This window comes from Rhinoraja longicauda, chromosome 9 (assembly GCF_053455715.1).
Source record: "Rhinoraja longicauda isolate Sanriku21f chromosome 9, sRhiLon1.1, whole genome shotgun sequence".
In the NCBI taxonomy this organism is placed as follows: domain Eukaryota; kingdom Metazoa; phylum Chordata; class Chondrichthyes; order Rajiformes; family Arhynchobatidae; genus Rhinoraja; species Rhinoraja longicauda.
In genome coordinates, this window is record NC_135961.1 from 14,999,513 (window position 1) to 15,017,699 (window position 18,187).

General features: G+C 40.0%; 1 protein-coding gene across 4 annotated transcripts in view; it reads right to left on the reverse strand.

The window, feature by feature from the left end:
* Positions 1–308: 308 nt before the first annotated feature.
* asb3 (ankyrin repeat and SOCS box containing 3) overlaps positions 309–18,187 on the reverse strand; it is a 64,019-nt gene continuing 46,140 nt past the window's right edge. For all 4 annotated transcript variants that reach the window (XM_078405785.1, XM_078405786.1, XM_078405787.1 and 1 more), the window contains exons 8-10: positions 15,121–15,372; positions 2,730–2,863; positions 309–833 (exon numbers count right to left, since the gene is read on the reverse strand). In XM_078405785.1, the coding sequence (XP_078261911.1) occupies positions 607–833; positions 2,730–2,863; positions 15,121–15,372 (613 nt within the window). In that variant the 3' untranslated portion in view covers positions 309–606. The remainder of the gene's footprint in view (positions 834–2,729; positions 2,864–15,120; positions 15,373–18,187) is intronic.

An 18,187-nucleotide genomic window follows, 5' to 3' on the forward strand; every position in this document is an offset into this window, starting at 1 on the left:
TGTGAAACTGTGGAAACATCATTCGTGCTTCAATCCGAACAAGCTCCATATGAATTTTGAGTGTTTTGTTTTCAGTCAGAGCAAACGGTATAAAAGGAGTGAAGTGGGAGGAAGTTTAAAGAAGATTTGTGAGGCAAGTTTTTTTAAATACCAATAGTCACAGATGCTTCTTCTGTCCTGGCACAGGAGGTGGCTGAAGCAGATACAATCGCAATGGTTAAGAAAAACTTAGACAGACACATGAACAGGTAGCTAATAGAGGAATTCAGACCATGTTGCAGAAAGATAGGATTCATTTATTTTAGCATCATGATCAGCACTGACATGGTGAGCCCAATGACACATTCATTTGCTGTACTTTTCTATATTTACACATATGTTTCTATGTGGAGTAAAAAATGGTGGAAAAAAGCCTTTTGTGGGACAGATTTTAAGAGAAGCTCCTACAAAATTTGATAAAATCCTGTAGCATCTTTCACAACCAGCAATGGCAGATCCCAATCTAAATAGATAAGCAAGTCCAATCTAATAACAGAGCAAGTGGCAATTTACAACAGCTAAATCATCCACGCTTTATCTATTACCTTCCACATTTGCCATTTTTGTTCAGTTTTCCAAATTTTTAACAGAACTATTTACTGTTTCCATTTCTTCTTGATTCTCTGAAATTTCAGGAATGCCGTACAATTGCAACACGTCCTTATAAAGCAGAAAATCATGCAGACAAGATGGGAGTGGTAACTGGCGAATACATTGGTCAGAACGAAGTTGTTCACTTTTCAGTGCTGATCGAATTTTTAAACGACTGAGGTGAGCCAATGGAGGAATTTCATCTAAATTGGAACAGAAAATTAGATAGTATTATAGATTAACATCAAAAAGTAATGAAAAATAAAAATAATGTTATATACATTCAGCATAAACGAAAAGTGACTCACAGGCCTGTTGCAATTCTCACTTTCGAGCAAGATGATTTCAAATTAGCATGGCATTACACCTATAACCCAGAGTTACTATTTGTACCTGGATTATATCATGACTATACTTTGTTCTCTAAGTCCCATTTCCTAGTGCAAAACTGTTAATATCAAAATTCCACTTCAATATAGACAAGATGCTCAAATTAAATAGTTTAAGACCAAAAAACAAACTTCTGGAGAAATTCAGTGGGCCAAGCAGCATCTGTGGTGGGAAATGGGCTGTTGACATTTCAGAGCAGTCCACGAGAAGGGTCTCACCTGCTGAATTCCACCAGACATTTGCTTTTTATTCCAGATTCCAGCATCTGCAATCTTTTGTGTCTCCATGCACAGAGGTGGTTTGAGTTACATCATATTTAACAAGTAGGATTACAATAGTAAGGCTCTCAATCCTGTGAACTAATTGTGACTGTTTTCAGAAAAAATACTCATTATCACTCTACGAGTGTGATCCACCATCTGCCACCTTGGACATTAGGAACCTCAACTGCTCATGAGTTTCATGTGTAACAGTACCAACATGGTCCAAGGATCCCAAGCTATCCCATGGCCAAAATACTGGATTGCTACCACTGGCTTTGTTATCCTTGAGTAGGGGAAATGGAAAGTGAACAATCTGGAATTCCCCTTCCTGTGATGTTTGCTAATAAGTACTTGTCCATTAACAATATTCAAGATAATATTAACTTTATACTGCTCTGTGTTACCAACATATATAGGATGGGCCAATTATTTTTAATAATTAAAAATACCACTCTTTACATCTTTTCTTGCCTCCAGTTCTTCCCAACCTTACTTTCAGTCTGAAGAAGGGTCCCAACCCAAAACGTCACCTATGCTTTATCTCCAGAGATGCTGCCTGACCCACTGAGTTACTCCAGCACTTTGTGTCTAACTTTTATACCAAAAGTGGGTAATTTCTGACCAATTTTCCATCTACAAAATACATTTGCGCCTCACGTCTACACCATAAATTTTTTAGACGGACACGGACACATATATATATATATACAAGATCTGAGTTTAGTAATATATAGATAGATAGATGGCTGCTTAATTGACTGCACTGATTTGACAGAGTGAAGGACCCAGTTCTGACACATAAATGTCAGGTCTAGCATAACCTGCTCTTAATTAATACTGTAACTTATACTGAAGGAGCAATTTCTCCATCCATCAAAGTAGAAGCTGAAGCCAGCAAAAGTTCAGCTAATATTTATATGCCCAGCCTGAAATGTGAATTCTGTTCCTATTTCTATGCAATCTGACCTGAGCAGTTCCAGCACTTTCTATTTTGATGTCAAGTCAACTCAGGTTATTGTTATATACAGTAGTACAGTGAGCCACAAGTACAATGCATATCTTGCTTGCAAAAGCACAATCACAGGCACAGAGACTCTGACTTGAGCTTTCCACCATCTGTTTTTTCACTTATCAACTTTTATCAGTACTTGACTCTCAACATTACTCCATGCAAACTGACATGTCATCTGGAGACTCCAACCCATTGAATTCAATGCTGAAGATTAATGTGTTACCATGCTCCTCTAGTCATTGTACTGCATTGCAAGAATTTGGTATATTAAAAGCATGGAGCAGTGAAGGTACTAGACCAGTAGAGTACATTGCATATGCAGCACAATGTAACAGATAAAAAATAATAAACATGAGTGTTTTTATAAGTTCTGCTTTATTGACTATAATTATAAAAATGTCCCATTGTAATTTGTATTTAAAGCAATTACATACCAAAATGTTGCTGTTCAATGCAAGTGGAGCTTGCATTGCGGCAGAAAAGAATCGGATCCACTGCCAGAGGAAGCCTCTTCCAGTTTGTAAACTCCAGTACAAAATGAAGCATTCTGTCACCGGCTGTATTTAACCTGCAGATTAAAAAAATTAAAATCAAATCAAATATAAATTAAAAAGGAAGATATTCAAATACTACAAATGCACATAGAAAATGCAAAGCAGTCGGCACCTACATAACAAATGGTGCATCTCCAAATAAAGGATGTCTTCCTTCACAAATCTTTATTTTTTTCCACTCCTTCCCCATTGCAATTTAAAAAAAGTTTTACTCACTTTACACATTCTGACAAAAACACTGCTAGTTTATACACTGCTTCTCTCTTGACTGAATATCCCTCAGTATTATCTGTTTTAATTTCAGATTTTCAGCATCTGTAGATTTTTTGCATTTCATAGCACTGTTGCTCTTCAGCAGAACAATGTAAAGGAAGCTTCCCCAAATGGATCCCAGCCCATCACTGCTCAACTCAGGCAGGACCAACAAGTAAATATTTCAATAACAGGCAGCATGATAATGGGTAGGCTCATTTGTAAGCAAGACAGTGTTGATAATTCACAGACCTTTACAGCCTAGCCGGCTCGCGACAGCTCTTTAAAATGACTAATTAGAATTGCATTTAATATCAGCAACAGAGTTGCCCCTGGCCCAGATCAATGCCTGAAGTCAATCCCTAGTACGCAGACTGATGTCTCAAGTCGTGCAGTGCGTGGGTCGTGGGCCCGACAATGGATAGGGTCAAGGGACTAGAAATGTAGCTGCAGCATTTGATCTTGTGCCAAAGTCTTCAGAAAGTCTCCACAGCTCTCCTCACAGTTATCAGGGTAAGTTAACTAATGGCACTGCTAATTGCCTTTTCTAAAGTGTTGTGGATATCCCTGAGCTTAGTACCACTTCATTGGATTTACCTGAAAACTGATGATCAACATCAACAACTGCAGCACTTTCAAAGATAGGAACTCTATCTGATCGCCTTTGGACTCCTCTACCCATCCACTGTTTCCACCCAAGCTCAACACCTACAACACTACCATGCTTCGATCAGAGGCCTATGACTTAGCACCACCCCATCTATTGATCAGATATGCACAGTTCACCGATCATTGGCAGCTGACTAATCTGCTGATCTCCCCCATTACACCCCACTCAAGCCACAGTTCCAACATCCAATCCAAAACAATCCTCTCTTTCACACATAGCCCTTAGACTTGCCTGTTTTTCTTTACATCCTATACTGGTGCAAAGTGCAAAAATAAAGTACACCCTTTGAGCAGTGGACCCACAACCAAAGCAACCGTTGGGACAGAATGCATTGAGGAATAACTGCCAGTAAATTTCCAGGCCAATGTGCCTTCAAACATTCAGGTCACTGAAGCCATCAGGCACTCAGCAAAGGGTTGCAATTTCTATGAGTTTCCGTGAAGAACACCATTGGGTATCTGAAGCTGGTCTCAGTATGTGTGAAGTGAGAATCATGTATGATGTTTCAAAAAATATTTATTATTTTTTGACAAGAGACATTAGTGATGATGTTCATTGGTATAAAACACAGTAAAAGTTTGATACATTTTTGTAAAGAAATGAATAATGATAAATAGCTAATGATCTAATTCAAAAAACTGCTTTATCATTAACAGTGCCAAGATGGCAGTGATAATCATTGCATTCTTTCCAATTCAGAAAATAAAATGCAGCGTAGCATAAAGCAACTTTATTTGCAGCAAAGAGGAATGGATAAAGTAAGAAAGTTTAAATCATAGGCATTCATTTTTTAAAAGCTTTAATTCCTTGGCAAAACTTGAGGTATATTGCAAAAAAAGTTATTATTTTTTTTAAAAGGTACACACCCAGAAAATGGATGTCTCAATTGAATCAGCAAAATGCTGCCAGCCTCTTGATCCAAGCAAAATAATCAGTCATACCGATACTTGAAAAAAATCAGAGGAAATTAGTTTCCAGTGATGGATTATGTAACACTACATTAATTCATACACCAGTTAACTTGACTTACTGTTGAAGATGGGTAAACTCACCATTGTACACAACACTTAAACAACCAACAAACTTGAAGATTATTTTTTTCTGATAATAAAAAAACCTCAAAAATTATGAAGTAAACCTAAATAAACAAAATGCATGGCCAGCATTAAATTACCATTAATGTGCCAATTTTTTTCATCATGAACCATGAAGTCTTAAACCGAAGTCTACAAACATCAAACTTGTAATGGAAAATGCCTTCAGGAAGTAACTTAACAACGAACAAAATAAAAAAAATGTAGAGATTTGAATTTTAATTCAAGATAATGAGTCATTATTACTTGGGCCAGATTTCTTGAATATATATACAGCCGGAAACAGGCCTTTTCGGCCCTCCAAGTCCGTGCCGCCCAGTGATTCCCGTACATTAACACTATCCTACACCCACTAGGGACAATTTTTTACATTTACCCAGCCAATTAACCTACATACCTGTACGTCTTTGGAGTGTGGGAGGAAACCGAAGATCTCGGAGTAAACCCACGCAGGTCACGGGGAGAACGTACAAACTCCTTACAGTGCAGCACCCGTAGTCAGGATCGAACCTGAGTCTCCGGCGCTGCATTCGCTGTAAAGCAGCAACTCTACCGCTGCGCTACCGTGCCGCAATGAAACACACCTAGCTTCAGAATCATTACAGGCAATAAAATGGTTTCCATTGCTCAGTTACTGTCATTGGTATTGGTTTACATTGTCATATGCACCAATGTACAGTGAGTAATTTTGTTTGTGTGCTATACAGTCAAATCAAGCCACACCCAAGTATAATAGGTAATGCAAGGATAAAAATAACCAGTATGTAGAATGTAGACACAAAATGTTGGAGTAAGTCAGCGGGTCAAGCAGCATTTCTGGAGAGAAGAAATGGGTGACGTTTCGGGTCGAAACGGGTTCTTCAGAATGTAGAATATAGTCTTACAACATTGCAGTATTATAACTGCAGAGAAAGTACAAATAAAAAGAAAAAGGAAGGGCTGAAATGACATAGGATTGGGAGATTAGGACCAAGGCTGTGGAGTCGGAGTCGGAGTCATAGCAATTTTGGTGCTGCTGGAGTCGGAGTCAGAGTCAGTAAAAAAGTCCCGACTCGGATCTCAACATAAATTTCAGAGACTACGTAAATCGGGGGGGAAAAAACAACTTTTTAAACATGCTGCACACTTTATTTCCACTCGAGAGAATGAGAAATCAAATCAGTGCTGCCATCTGGCGGCAGAACAACGAGAAACAAAACGTAAATAAACACGATCACCAGCTGATTTCCCTTCACCTGTTACTGATTGAACATGTCTGGATAATTTCTGAATTCATAAGGTAAATTTAGTCATTCATTTATGGGGAAATATATTATAAATGAATACAGATTACAAATTTCCATGATTTACTGCAAAATAAATAGTCAGTGATGATTAATTCCTTCTCAACAGCAGTAAACACTAGTCTTGGCGAAGCGTCAAAGAATTTGGTAATTTTTCATCAATACAAACCATAATTTCTACTTTCAGTTGAATGCTTGACACAATATTCTAGGTTAAAAGGTTAGTAAGGGGTTGGGTAATGAAAGAAAAAAGGTTAGGGCTCATTTAGGTAAAAGTATAAACACTGGCTAACCTAAACAAACAGGGTTTCCCTTGATCACTCCCCCCCCCCCCCCTTTAACCTAACCTAAACTAACAGGGGGGTGGGGCTGTGTCCCAATGAGACTACTAAAGTGAGTTGTAAAGGTAAGTAAAGTATTTCAGTGAAAGAGTTTAGAACGGGATGGGTCAAGGAGCAGCTCATGCTGCAGGAAATATGTGGAAACAAGATAAAATGCTGTGAGTAACTGAAATTGCATTTTAATGTATGACAAAAGAAACAGATTCAGGATGTTGGGACAAAAAAAGATAAGACGCCCGATTGCTAAGTCAAACCACTTTGAAAGACAAGTGTAGTCCAGACAAGATCAGAACTGGTGCCAGGAAAGATAAGAGCTAGAGGAGGGATGTACTGAGGGATGTGCTAAGGAATGAACTGACTGTGATTAACTACCTGTGAAAAATCAGGTATAAATGTACTGTTTGTGCTCAATACTATTGAGTGGGACCGTGAGGGGCAACGAGTATGTAGCTCTCCCACTCCCGCATGCCTAATAAAGAGGAATTGGTACATGATCTGGTTCCCTGCCGAGATCCTTTAAGATGACAACACTAGGTAAAGAATTCTGTGAATCGAACAGGTCAGATTACTTGTGGTCTGTGTGAATTGGAATCGAATTTTGTGAATTGAGCAGGTCTGTGTAAATTGGTACAGAATTTTTGTGAATTGAGCAGGTCAGACGACTCGGGGGTCTGTGTAAATTGGAATCGATTCTTGTGAATTGAGCAGGTCACACTACTCGGGGTCTGTGTAAATTGGTACAGAATTTTGTGAATTGAGCAGGTCTGTGTAAATTAATAGTAATAAAGAGGGCTGAAAATGGGACAAGCCCTGGCTAAGTGTGATGGCAGTGCTCCAGTGTTACATAGACCGAGAAAAATATAAAGACGTAAAACGTACAACTAAATTAAAGTCAGCAAAATAAAAATCTGAGGGACCACCTGGACAAGCTTCACTTACAAGGTTCATTACTTCAGACAAAGTAACTGTAACAATGACCACAGAAATGTTTAAGAAACACCTTATCGAACTTGTAAGAAATGGTGTAGCCTTAACTTTATTTTCACAACCAGCCTTTCTAGGCCTAAATGTTGAAATGGCTAAGAAACTAGGAGTTTCTCTGGCAAGGGAGAGTAACAGAAAACTTATTCTTGAAGAAACCAAGAATGAAAAGGAAAAGCTTTGAAAAACTCTTAAGGGGCGGTTCATGTTCATTAAAATGGATGCCACCACTCGTCACAGAGTTAACTATTTTGCTATGAATGCTAGATTTGTTGATGAAAACAATAAAATAGTAACTCGGACATTAGGAGTAAAGGACACCAAGGCACATCATGACAGCATTTATCTCCAGAACTTAGTGGAAGAAATTTTGAAAGATTTTGAAATTAAGATAGACCAGATTCTATGCATCATCACTGTTAATTTTTCAAATATGCTATGCACAATAGCAAAGATTAATAAAGTTAAAGAAGAAAAAGTCACTACTGAAAGGGAAATCTCTGATGCAGATTCTGAAAATGAAATAGCAGAAATAGAACAGAATGATGAAACTTTAGATGATATTGTTGAGGAGGCATCTCAGCTGTCTAATCCAAAATATGCGTTGTGCTGTACATACATTGCAACTAGCAATAAGAGATGGATTGAAAGAATACCATGCAGCTACTCTGATAGGTAAGGAGAGGCAAGTAGCCACAACAGCCAGGACCTCTAAAGTTGATGCTATCCTCCAGACATGTGCAGGAAAGGGAGCTATTTTGGCAGGACTGTCATATGTTGAAAGACTGGAGCGACTAGGCTTGTATACACTGGAATTTAGAAGGATAAGAGGAGATCTTATCGAAACGTATAAGATTATTAAGGGACTGGACAGGTTAGAGGCAGGAAACATGTTCCCAATGTTGGGGGAATCCAGAACAAGGGGCCACAGTTTAAGAATAAGGGGTAGGCCATTTAGAACTGAGATGAGGAAAAACCTTTTCAGTCAGAGAGTTGTGAATCTGTGGAATTCTCTGCGTCAGAAGGCAGTGGAGGCCAATTCTCTGAATGCATTCAAGAGAGAGCTGGATAGAGCTCTTAAGGGTAGCGGAGTCAGGGGGTATGGGGAGAAGGCAGGAACGGGGTACTGATTGAGAATGATCAGCCATGATCACATTAAATGGCGGTGCTGGCTCGAAGGGCCGAATGGCCTCCTCCTGCACCTATTGTCTATTGCCTATTTTGGACCAAGCAACTCGCTGGGGCAGCACATATATATGATGGTTAAGTGTTTGCTTGACCTAAAACCCTTTCTAGACATTGATAATTCTAAGGTCTTACTGACTGAAAATCAATGGAGGGAGGCATCACAATTAGAAGCTTTGCTTGCTCACCCTTATGCAGTCACCAAAAAGCTGCAAACAGAGGATTTAACTCCTGGTACATTCCTATGGGAGTGGAAAAAAAAGAATATTTCACCTATCCGAAGCTGGAGGATTAATTGCTGAAGGAATTGTATCATCAATGAAGAAAAGAGAGGGTCTGCTACTTGAAAATCAGATCTTGTTAGCTGCTGTCTACGTAGATCCAATGAACCGAATCTTGTTGAGCGAAGATCAAATTGCTGAAGCATAAGAGGCTCTCTGTGATGTTGCAGTTCAGATAAATGGGCTACTACCTGAAAAGTCAGAAGAACCACTAAATGAAGATCATGGGAGTACCAAATCGTCATCCTCTTCAAATGATGAAGAGTCAGATTTTGCAAAATATTTAGATAAAATTGAACAGTCGAGAGCAAAGCGTTCCCATTTAAATATGTGAATGCGAAAGCAGCCTTTTGATGTTAAACTAATTGAATTTAAGTAAGATTTTCATGGTTTAACAGAAGTAGAGAAATATGATCGCTCATCTAAACTTACAGTAGAAGAAGTCATTCCTGCTTATCCAGAAATAGTAAAATTTGCCACTATGACAGTAACAGCCATGCTACCCACTCAAGTCAGTGTGGAGAGGCTGTTCTCCACACTGAAAATAATTAAATCAGTTTTAAGGGCTTCAATGAAAGAGGAACTGGCAGAAGCAATTCTGTTCCTAAGGACAAGTTATTAATAAATTTGGGGTATGTACTTTTGGAGCAAACTTAACTACCTATGCATTTAGTTTTAATTTCTGCTAGACCAAGTTGGGTCCAAATCTCTCCTGTGGGCCTCTCCTGGGGCAACGCCAACTGACGATCCTGCGGGCGCGGCAACCCTCTCCAACTGACAAAGCCCGTTGCCGGGCGGGGAGTGTCTTCCGGGGCCGTGAGCGGGCGAGGGGGGACAGGGAAGGGGAGAGGGTGCCACTCACCTCAGCCCCGTGCCGCCAGAGCTGCAGCATTACCTAGGGGTCGGGGTCGGAGTTAGAGTCGGAGTGGGAGACAGAAGAAATCAAGGAATCGGAGTCGGGTGTTTTGGGTATCGACTCCACAGCCCTGATCAGGACTATACCCTTAGCTTATGAGAGGTATGTTCAGTATTTGATAACAGCAGAGAAGCAGTTGTTGCTGAATCTTGTGATGCGTGCCTTCGAGCTTATGTATCTTCTGCCCGATGGGAGAGGGGAAAAGAGGAAAATACAAAACAAAGCTTTATGTACCTCCATACACGAGACAATAATAAACCTACACCTATCTATCCCCTCCCTGTACTCTGTCTCAACATTGTTTGAGATCCTACCCACTACAGTGGTGTCATCTGCACGTCTTTAAAGAATGATGTCAACAGAGAATAGATCAGCGTGTAATATCTGATGCAGTGGCAAACCAAGCAAATGCATCGCTTATTTTGAAATAAATGTAGCTCAAAGATGTACAGTGAAACAAGTGTCCAAGGCATTGATTGCTAAGCTACTGCTCTTTAATGATAGAAACACTGTAGGCTCAATCTTGAACTCTGGCCTTTGCAGCAGTCTCAACATCTTTCCAAGAATCTCCATCACAATACACTGGTACGGGTCGTATCTGTGTACATATTTTTATAATTTAATGCAGGATTATAGAAAATAATCGCATTGCATGATTGGTCTACTTTCAAATTACCACTGGGAAAATATCAGCAGTTCTGCAACGTTAGGATTCTGATAGAGAGCCACAAGAAGTCCTAAGTCTCTAGGCAATTGTTCATCAGTGTTTTCCCAACTATGCTCCCCTCCTGATGATGATGTCCACTGGTGAGGCACAAGGTTATGGCAATTCTTACTAGTATTGGCTATTGAACCTAAATAACCTGTAAAATCAAAAGTCACTACACGCTGAAGTAACTCAACGGATCAGACAACATCTTTGGAGAACATGGATAGGCGACGTTTCGGGTCGGGACGCATCTGAAGAAGTGTTCCGATCCGAAACATCACCTATCCATGTTCTCCAAAGATGCTGTCTGACTGCTAAGTTACTCCAGCACTTTGTAAACTTTATAAAACATGTAATTGAGATTTGGTTTCCTTAAGGTAATAAATCCCAATCTTTGCCATTTTAATGCAGTCATTTCCAAATTTGTTTAGGCAAAATTAATATCTGTGTTAAGACAGTACAGGTACAAATTTAACATGAACAGATTAATCTGTAGTACTTATGAGGCTAAACAAAATAAATCAAAGCCCTTCAACAAAGTAAAACTGGGGTTAATTTTCCCTTCTAGATTCTTAACAGAGTACCAAATGCCTCGGAGCTTAAAAAAATTGCTATCTCGATTTGCACTCTTGCCTGGAATTTTTCATTGCAAGGGAGTTTTTATGTTGTGCATAACAGAATTACAAAAGCTTTTATGTCCTCGTGATGCTCCCGATAAATGCTATTTAATCTTCAAATGACAAATGATGTTTACTTCATGCCTCTATTTTTAATGACTTTGGTCATGAAAAAATACAACCCCAACTGGCTTTCACGCCGGGATTAAATTGCAATACCAGAAAATTCTTATCAGAGGAAATGATAAGTGCAGAAGGCATGCCTCCTGCTACGAGTAGTCAATCATTCCAAATCTGGCAGGTCTGAGGAAGAGGGAAATTGGCCAGAACCCACAAATGTGGGGCAATGAGAGGAGGGCCCTGAAGTCAATTTAAAAATATATCTATATAATATGAATACTTTTTAAATGAGATTAGAGATATACATGCACTTTCATGCCTAAACTCATGCATAATTTAGCAGATTTCAATCCCTGCTCTTATCCTTGAACACCAATAGAATTAGAGTCCCAGAGTCTCAGAGTGATACAGTGTGGAAATAGGCCCTTCGGCCCAACTTGCCCACACCGGCCAACATGCCCCAGCTACACTAGTCCCACCTGCCTCCGTTGGTCCATATCCCTCCAAACTGTCCTATCCACGTACCTGTCTAATTGTTACTTAAACGTTGGGATAGTCCCAGCCTCAACTACCTGCTTTGGCAGCTTATTCCATACACCACCCTTTGTGTGGAAAATGTTACCCCTCGGATTCCTATTAAATATTTTCCCCTCCACATTAAACCTATGTCCTTTGGACCTCAATTCACCTGCAAGAGACTGGGCATCTACCCGATCTATTTCTCTCATGATTTTATACACCAATCTATTCCTCTCATAATTAATGGCAGGTAATACCTTGATGCACTGAAAAGCAAGATAGCATGCCTGAATGATGATTGTCCAGTGGCTCTGCCATCCACTGTCACAAAGTGTTTTGAGGTTGGTCATGGAGCACATGAACTCCAGCCTCTCAGACACCCTTGATCCATTGCAGTTGCCTACCATCATAACAGGTCCACAACAAACGTCATCATCTTGGCCCTACTTTCATCGCTGAAATATCTCGATAACAAGATCAGACTTCTGTTTATTCACAATAGCTCAAATGCCCTAATTCCAACAAAAGCCATCACCAAACTCCAAGGCCGAGGAGTCCGCATCCCACTCTACAACTAGATCCTTGACTTCCTGAGCCACAATCAGCAGGTTTGGGTGATAAAACATTCTCCACCACAATTATCAACACCGTTACCCCGCAAGGATACATTCTCAGCCCCTTACTGTACTTTCTATGCACCTAGAACCTGTTTATAAATAGCAAAGTATAATCTGAGGCCAAATTCTGTTCTAACCGCATTTACAAGTTTGCAGATGAAAACACAGCAGTGAACTGGATCTTGAACAATGATGAGGCGGAATACAAGGAGGAAATAGAAAGCTGAGTAAAAACAACCTCTCCCTCAATGTCAACAAGATGAAGGATCTACTTATAGACCTTAGGAAGTGCAGTGGTGTACATGACTCAATCAGCATCAATAGTCATAGTGGAGATGGTCTAGAGTTTAGAGTTCCCAGGTCTAAATAACCACCAACAGCTTATCCTGGACCAACCACAATGAAACATACCAATGCCTCTACTTTCTCAGAAGACTAAAGTTCAGCATCTCTCCAACGACTCTTACCAATTTCTACAGATGAACAGCAGAAGGCATCCTATTGGGATGCATCACAGCTTGGTTTGACAACAACTTTGCCCAAGACTGAGCAAATTGAACTTTTGCTCACCCCAAGGGGTGCCGAAGGTACTATCGTATATGAAGGTAGACAAATCTTTAGGGCCTGATCAGATATATCCGAGGACATTGTGGGAAACCAGAGAGGAAATTGCGGGAGCCCTGGTTGAAATTTACAAGTCGTCTTTAAATACAGGAGAGGTGCCGGAGGACTGGAGGGTGGTAAATGTTATGCCTCTGTTCAAGAAGAGCTGCAGGGAAAATGCTGGAAAATATAGGCCAGTGAGCTTAACTTCTGTAGTTGGAAAATTACTAGAAAGTATTCTGAGGGGTACGATATACAGACATTAAGACGGACAAGGTCTTATTAGCGATAGTCAGCATGGTTTTGTACGTGGTAGGTCGTGCTTCACAAATCTGATTGAGTTTTTTGAAGACATGACCAAAAACGTCGATGAGGTCAGAGCTGTAAATGTTGCATACATGGGCTTGCGCAAAGTGATCGACAAATATTGTAACATCTGGAAGGTTAGATCGCATGGAATCCAAGGAGAGATCGCTGAATGGGTAGAAAATTGTCTTCATGGAAGAAAGTAGTGGGTGATGATGAGAGGTTGCTTCTCAGACTGGAGGCCTGTGACTAGTGGTGTGTCTCAGGGTTTGGTGCTGGGCCCGTTACGGTTTGTCATCTATATCAATAATTTGAATGAGAACATTTATGGCAAGATTAGCAAGTGTACAGATGATACAAAAGTGGGTGGTTTTGCAGATAGTGAAGATGGTTGTACAACTTTGCAGGAGGATCTTGATTGTTGGCCAGGTGTGCTGAGGAATGGTTGATGGAATTTAATACAGAGAAATATGAGGTGTTGCAATTTGGGAAGTCTAACATGGACAGGCCATACAGTGAATGGTAGGGCTCTGGAGAGTGTTGTAGAGCAGAGAGATCTAGGAGTGCAGGTGCATGGTTTCTTGAAGTTGGAGTCGCAGGTAGATAGGGTGGTCAAAGGCTTTTGGCACATTGGCCATCAGTCAGAGTATTGAGTACAGAAGTTGGGAGGTCATATTGCAATTGTATAAGACGTTGATGAGGCCACATTTAGAGTATTGTTTTCAGTTCTGGGCACCATGTTATAGGAAAGATGTTGTCAAGTTGGAAAGGGTACAGAGAAAATTTATGAGGATGTTACCAGGACTAGGGGGTCTGAGCTATAGGGAGAGGTTGAGTAGGCTGGGACTCTATTCCTTGGAGCACAGGAGGATGAGAGGTGATCTTTGAAGTGTATAAAATCATGAGAGGAATAGATCGGGTAGATGCACAGAGTCGCTTGCCCAGAGTAGGTGAATCAAGGACATGAGGACATAGGTTTAAGGTGAAGGGGAAAAGATTTAATAGGAATCTGAGGAGTAATATTTTCACACAAAGGGTGGTGAGGGTATGGAACAAGCTGCCAGAGGAGGTAGTTGTGGCTGGGGCTATCCCAACATTTAAGAAACAGTTAGATAGGTACACAGATAGGACAGGTTTGGAGGGATATGGGCCAAACGCGGGCAGATGGGACCAGTGTAGCCGAGACATGTGGGCAAGTTGGACTGAAGGCCCTGTTTCCACACTATGTCACTCTATGACTCCATGGCTGAATGCAGCCCATTCCATCATGTGAAGCACCTCCACCCTCACTGCAGGCATCATTATTCACAGATTTTCAATTTACACATACACCCATTCCAGCATAACAAATTTAAAGATCAGATACCGGATTGTGAATATTGCTTTAGTGATATTATAGATAGAATGAATTAACTGCAATATCAAGATATAAATTAATACGTTACCAATATGAAACATTAAACTTCTGCTTATTGTGTTGAAACCCATTAAAGGTTAATTCTATATGCAAAGTTCCATTGAAAAGTTAGATATATGTTACAATATGTTTTAAGCACTTATTTTTAAAAGCTGGTCAGTTGTGATATCCACTGCTAATGGAACCTGTAGAAAATCAGGCAACTTTGCAAGTAAGCTCACTACTGTAGTTAAATAAAACTAATAAAAAAGATTGCAATATTTCAAACAAATGTGTATATTTTATGTACTGCTACTTTAACTATAAACAAGACAATATTTCAAAATAATAACTTGAGGCTTCTTTAAACTTGTCACTCACCAAGCTTCAGTGAGCAAATCCAAAGGATCCAATCCAGCCAATAATAAGTGAGGTAACCATTGCTTAAACTGTTGTTCTGATAATAATCCATATTTTACAATGCCAGCTAAATGAGCACCTGATGGTAATGAGTAACCTTGTTCCAGAAGAAACCGCAGCAAATGGAAGCACTGATATTGCAGGCAATAAGAATAATGAAGACCTGTTATAACAGCTCCAGCCTTAAGGAGGATGTAAATAATTGCAAAAAATCTGGGGAATAAAAAAATAAATAGGATTAGTCCAACTTTCTCAGCTTTTTTAAAAAATGAACAAATAACCATAAGTAACAATCTTCAACATTTATCAAAGAGTATTTTAAAAGATTGATTAAAAATCAATAATCATTATTCATAGGTGCAACTAAACAAATCAGAATGGGAATATAGATACAAAATGCTGGAGTAACTCAGCGGGACAGGCACCATCTCTGGATAGAAAGAATGGGTGACATTTCGGGTCAAGACCCTTCTTGTGTCTGAAGAAGTCTCGACCGGAAACATCACCCAGTCCTTCTATCCAGAGATGCTGCCTGTCCCACTCAGTTACTCCAGCATTTTGTGTCATCTTCAGTGTAAACCAGCATCTGCAGTTCCTTCCTACACATAGAATGGAATATTTTGACAGTTGTTAAAGCAAAGATAATGTTTCCAGTCTGGAGCCAAGCATAACCATCTACCTTTGAATCTTCAGCTAAAAAAAAAAGAGGTAAGTGTCAAAGTTACTGACTAGATTGGTAGACAATGCCCAAGATGAACATGCATGCCACTCATAAATCCTGTGGGTAGGAAGCAGAACAATGCTCCTGAAAACATCTGGAAAACATCTGACAGTTGCCAAGTGAAAGTTGCTCGGCTTAATCAGCTGTCATGCTTTAAAAAAAAGGGATATTTCTGACATACAAACATTTAATCAATTAACTTTTAGAAAATTAATCAATAAAACCTACTTAAAATGGTTAAAACAACTTAGAAAATAACTACTTCATTCTCTCAAAGATGTCTCCCCCACTGAATGCCTTGCATCAGGTAAAACTTGAATTGTTGGCTTTGTGGCCAAGTTTGCAGATGATAAGAGGATAGGTGGAGAGGCAGGTAAATGTTGAGGAATCAGGGAGTCTGCAGAAGGACTTGGACAGTTTGGGAGAGTGGACAAAGACATGGCAAATGGAATACACCGTAACAAAGTATATAGTCATGCATATTTTGGTAGAAGGAGTAAAGGCGTAGATTATTTTCTCAACAGGGAGAGGATTCAGAAATTGGAGGTGCTAGGGACTTGGGAGTGTTGGTGCAGGATTCCCAAAATGTTCATTTGCAGGTTGACTTGGTAGTCAGGAAGACAAATGTTAGCATTCATTTTGAAAGGGCTAGAACGTAACTAGGATTGGAATAAAGGGTGGCCACGGTGGCGCAGCGGTAGAGTTGCTGCCTTTAAAGCACTTGCAGCACCAGGGACCTGGGTTCGATCCCAACCATGGGTGCTGTCTGTACAGAGTATGTACGTTCTCCCCATGACCACGTGGCTTTTTTCCAAGATCATCAGTTTCCTCCCACAATTTAATTTTGTGATGTCCGTGAATAAGATATCTTTTCAAGAAATTGTTACTTTTGTACATGATATAGCAGATTGGTTCAATTTTGATTTGTACATGGTTCACTTTGGAAATATTTCTGTCACAGAGTCAAACTGGATCTGTACTGAAACACCAAAGGTTGATGATGAGAGATGGAAAGAAACGTGATGTTAAAACATGAAGAACAGCTTTATATATAAGTATGGGTCAGAAGAGTCTAACAAGATCATCAAGTCTGTACCAAACATGATACCACTGGATCATCATGGTTAAACAATTCCCACCATCTTGCTGGTCCAGTCATGTTAATGTTTGGTACACACTTACAATATGCTGGGAGAGAGAATTATAGATTCAGATTATAGGAACAGATAAATAAGAAGGCATATTCTGATTTTGTATTACACCATTAAGTCTAGGCAGAAATTATTAATTCCCAAACAGCTGCTGGTCAAAATCCAGCTCCAATCCAGTGATACCTGTGTAAAAACTCCATTGTCCTCTGCACCTTTCTCCAACCTTCTGGATAACTCCAATAAACTCATAAAAAGCATTAAAAAATTCTCCCCCCCCCACCACAAATCAGTTTATGGAGTATGTTAAAACAATCGTTAATGTGCTTGTCCTGTCATTTTACAAATGCACAAAAAAAAGTGCACCCAAGGCAGGCTCCTTCTACCTCATGGCCTCGTGGCTGATCAAATTATTTGATATTTTGCTGCTTTAAATCAGACGCACAGTACACAAGGTAGCATCCTCTCTGCATTGGTTTTCTAGTCTGCTGAATGTTTTGATGATTCATAGCAAGATGCCCTGATTCGGCAAAAGACTGCCCTCTGCTGTTTTAAATTCTGATAGAGCTGGAGTAAATTTAAATCAGACATTTATGCTTTGATAGAAACTGCATCAATAGACAATAGGCGCAGGAGTAGGCCATTCGGCCCTTCGAGCCAGCACCACCATTCACTGTGATCATGGCTGATCATCCACAATCAGTACCCCGTTCCTGCCTTCTTCCCATACCCCTTGACTATGCTATCTTTAAGAGCTCTATTTAACTCTCTCTTGAAAGCATTCAGAGAATCGGCCTCCGCTGCCTTCTGAGGCAGAGAATTCCACAGATTCACAACTCTCTGGGAGAAAAAGTTTTTCCTCATCTCCGTTCTAAATGGCCTACCCCATATCCTGGTTCTGCACTCCCCCAAAATCAGGAACATGTTTCCTGCCTCTATCGTGTCCAATCCCTTTATAATCTTATATGTTTCAATAAGATCTCCTCTCGTCCTTCCAAATTCCAATGTATACAAGCACAGTCGCTCCATTCTTTCAACATAGGACAGTTCCGCCATCCCGGGAATTAACCTCGTGAACCTACGCTGCACTCGCTCAATAGCAAGAATGACCTTCCTCAAATTTGGAGACCAAAACTGCACACAATACTCCAGGTGTGGT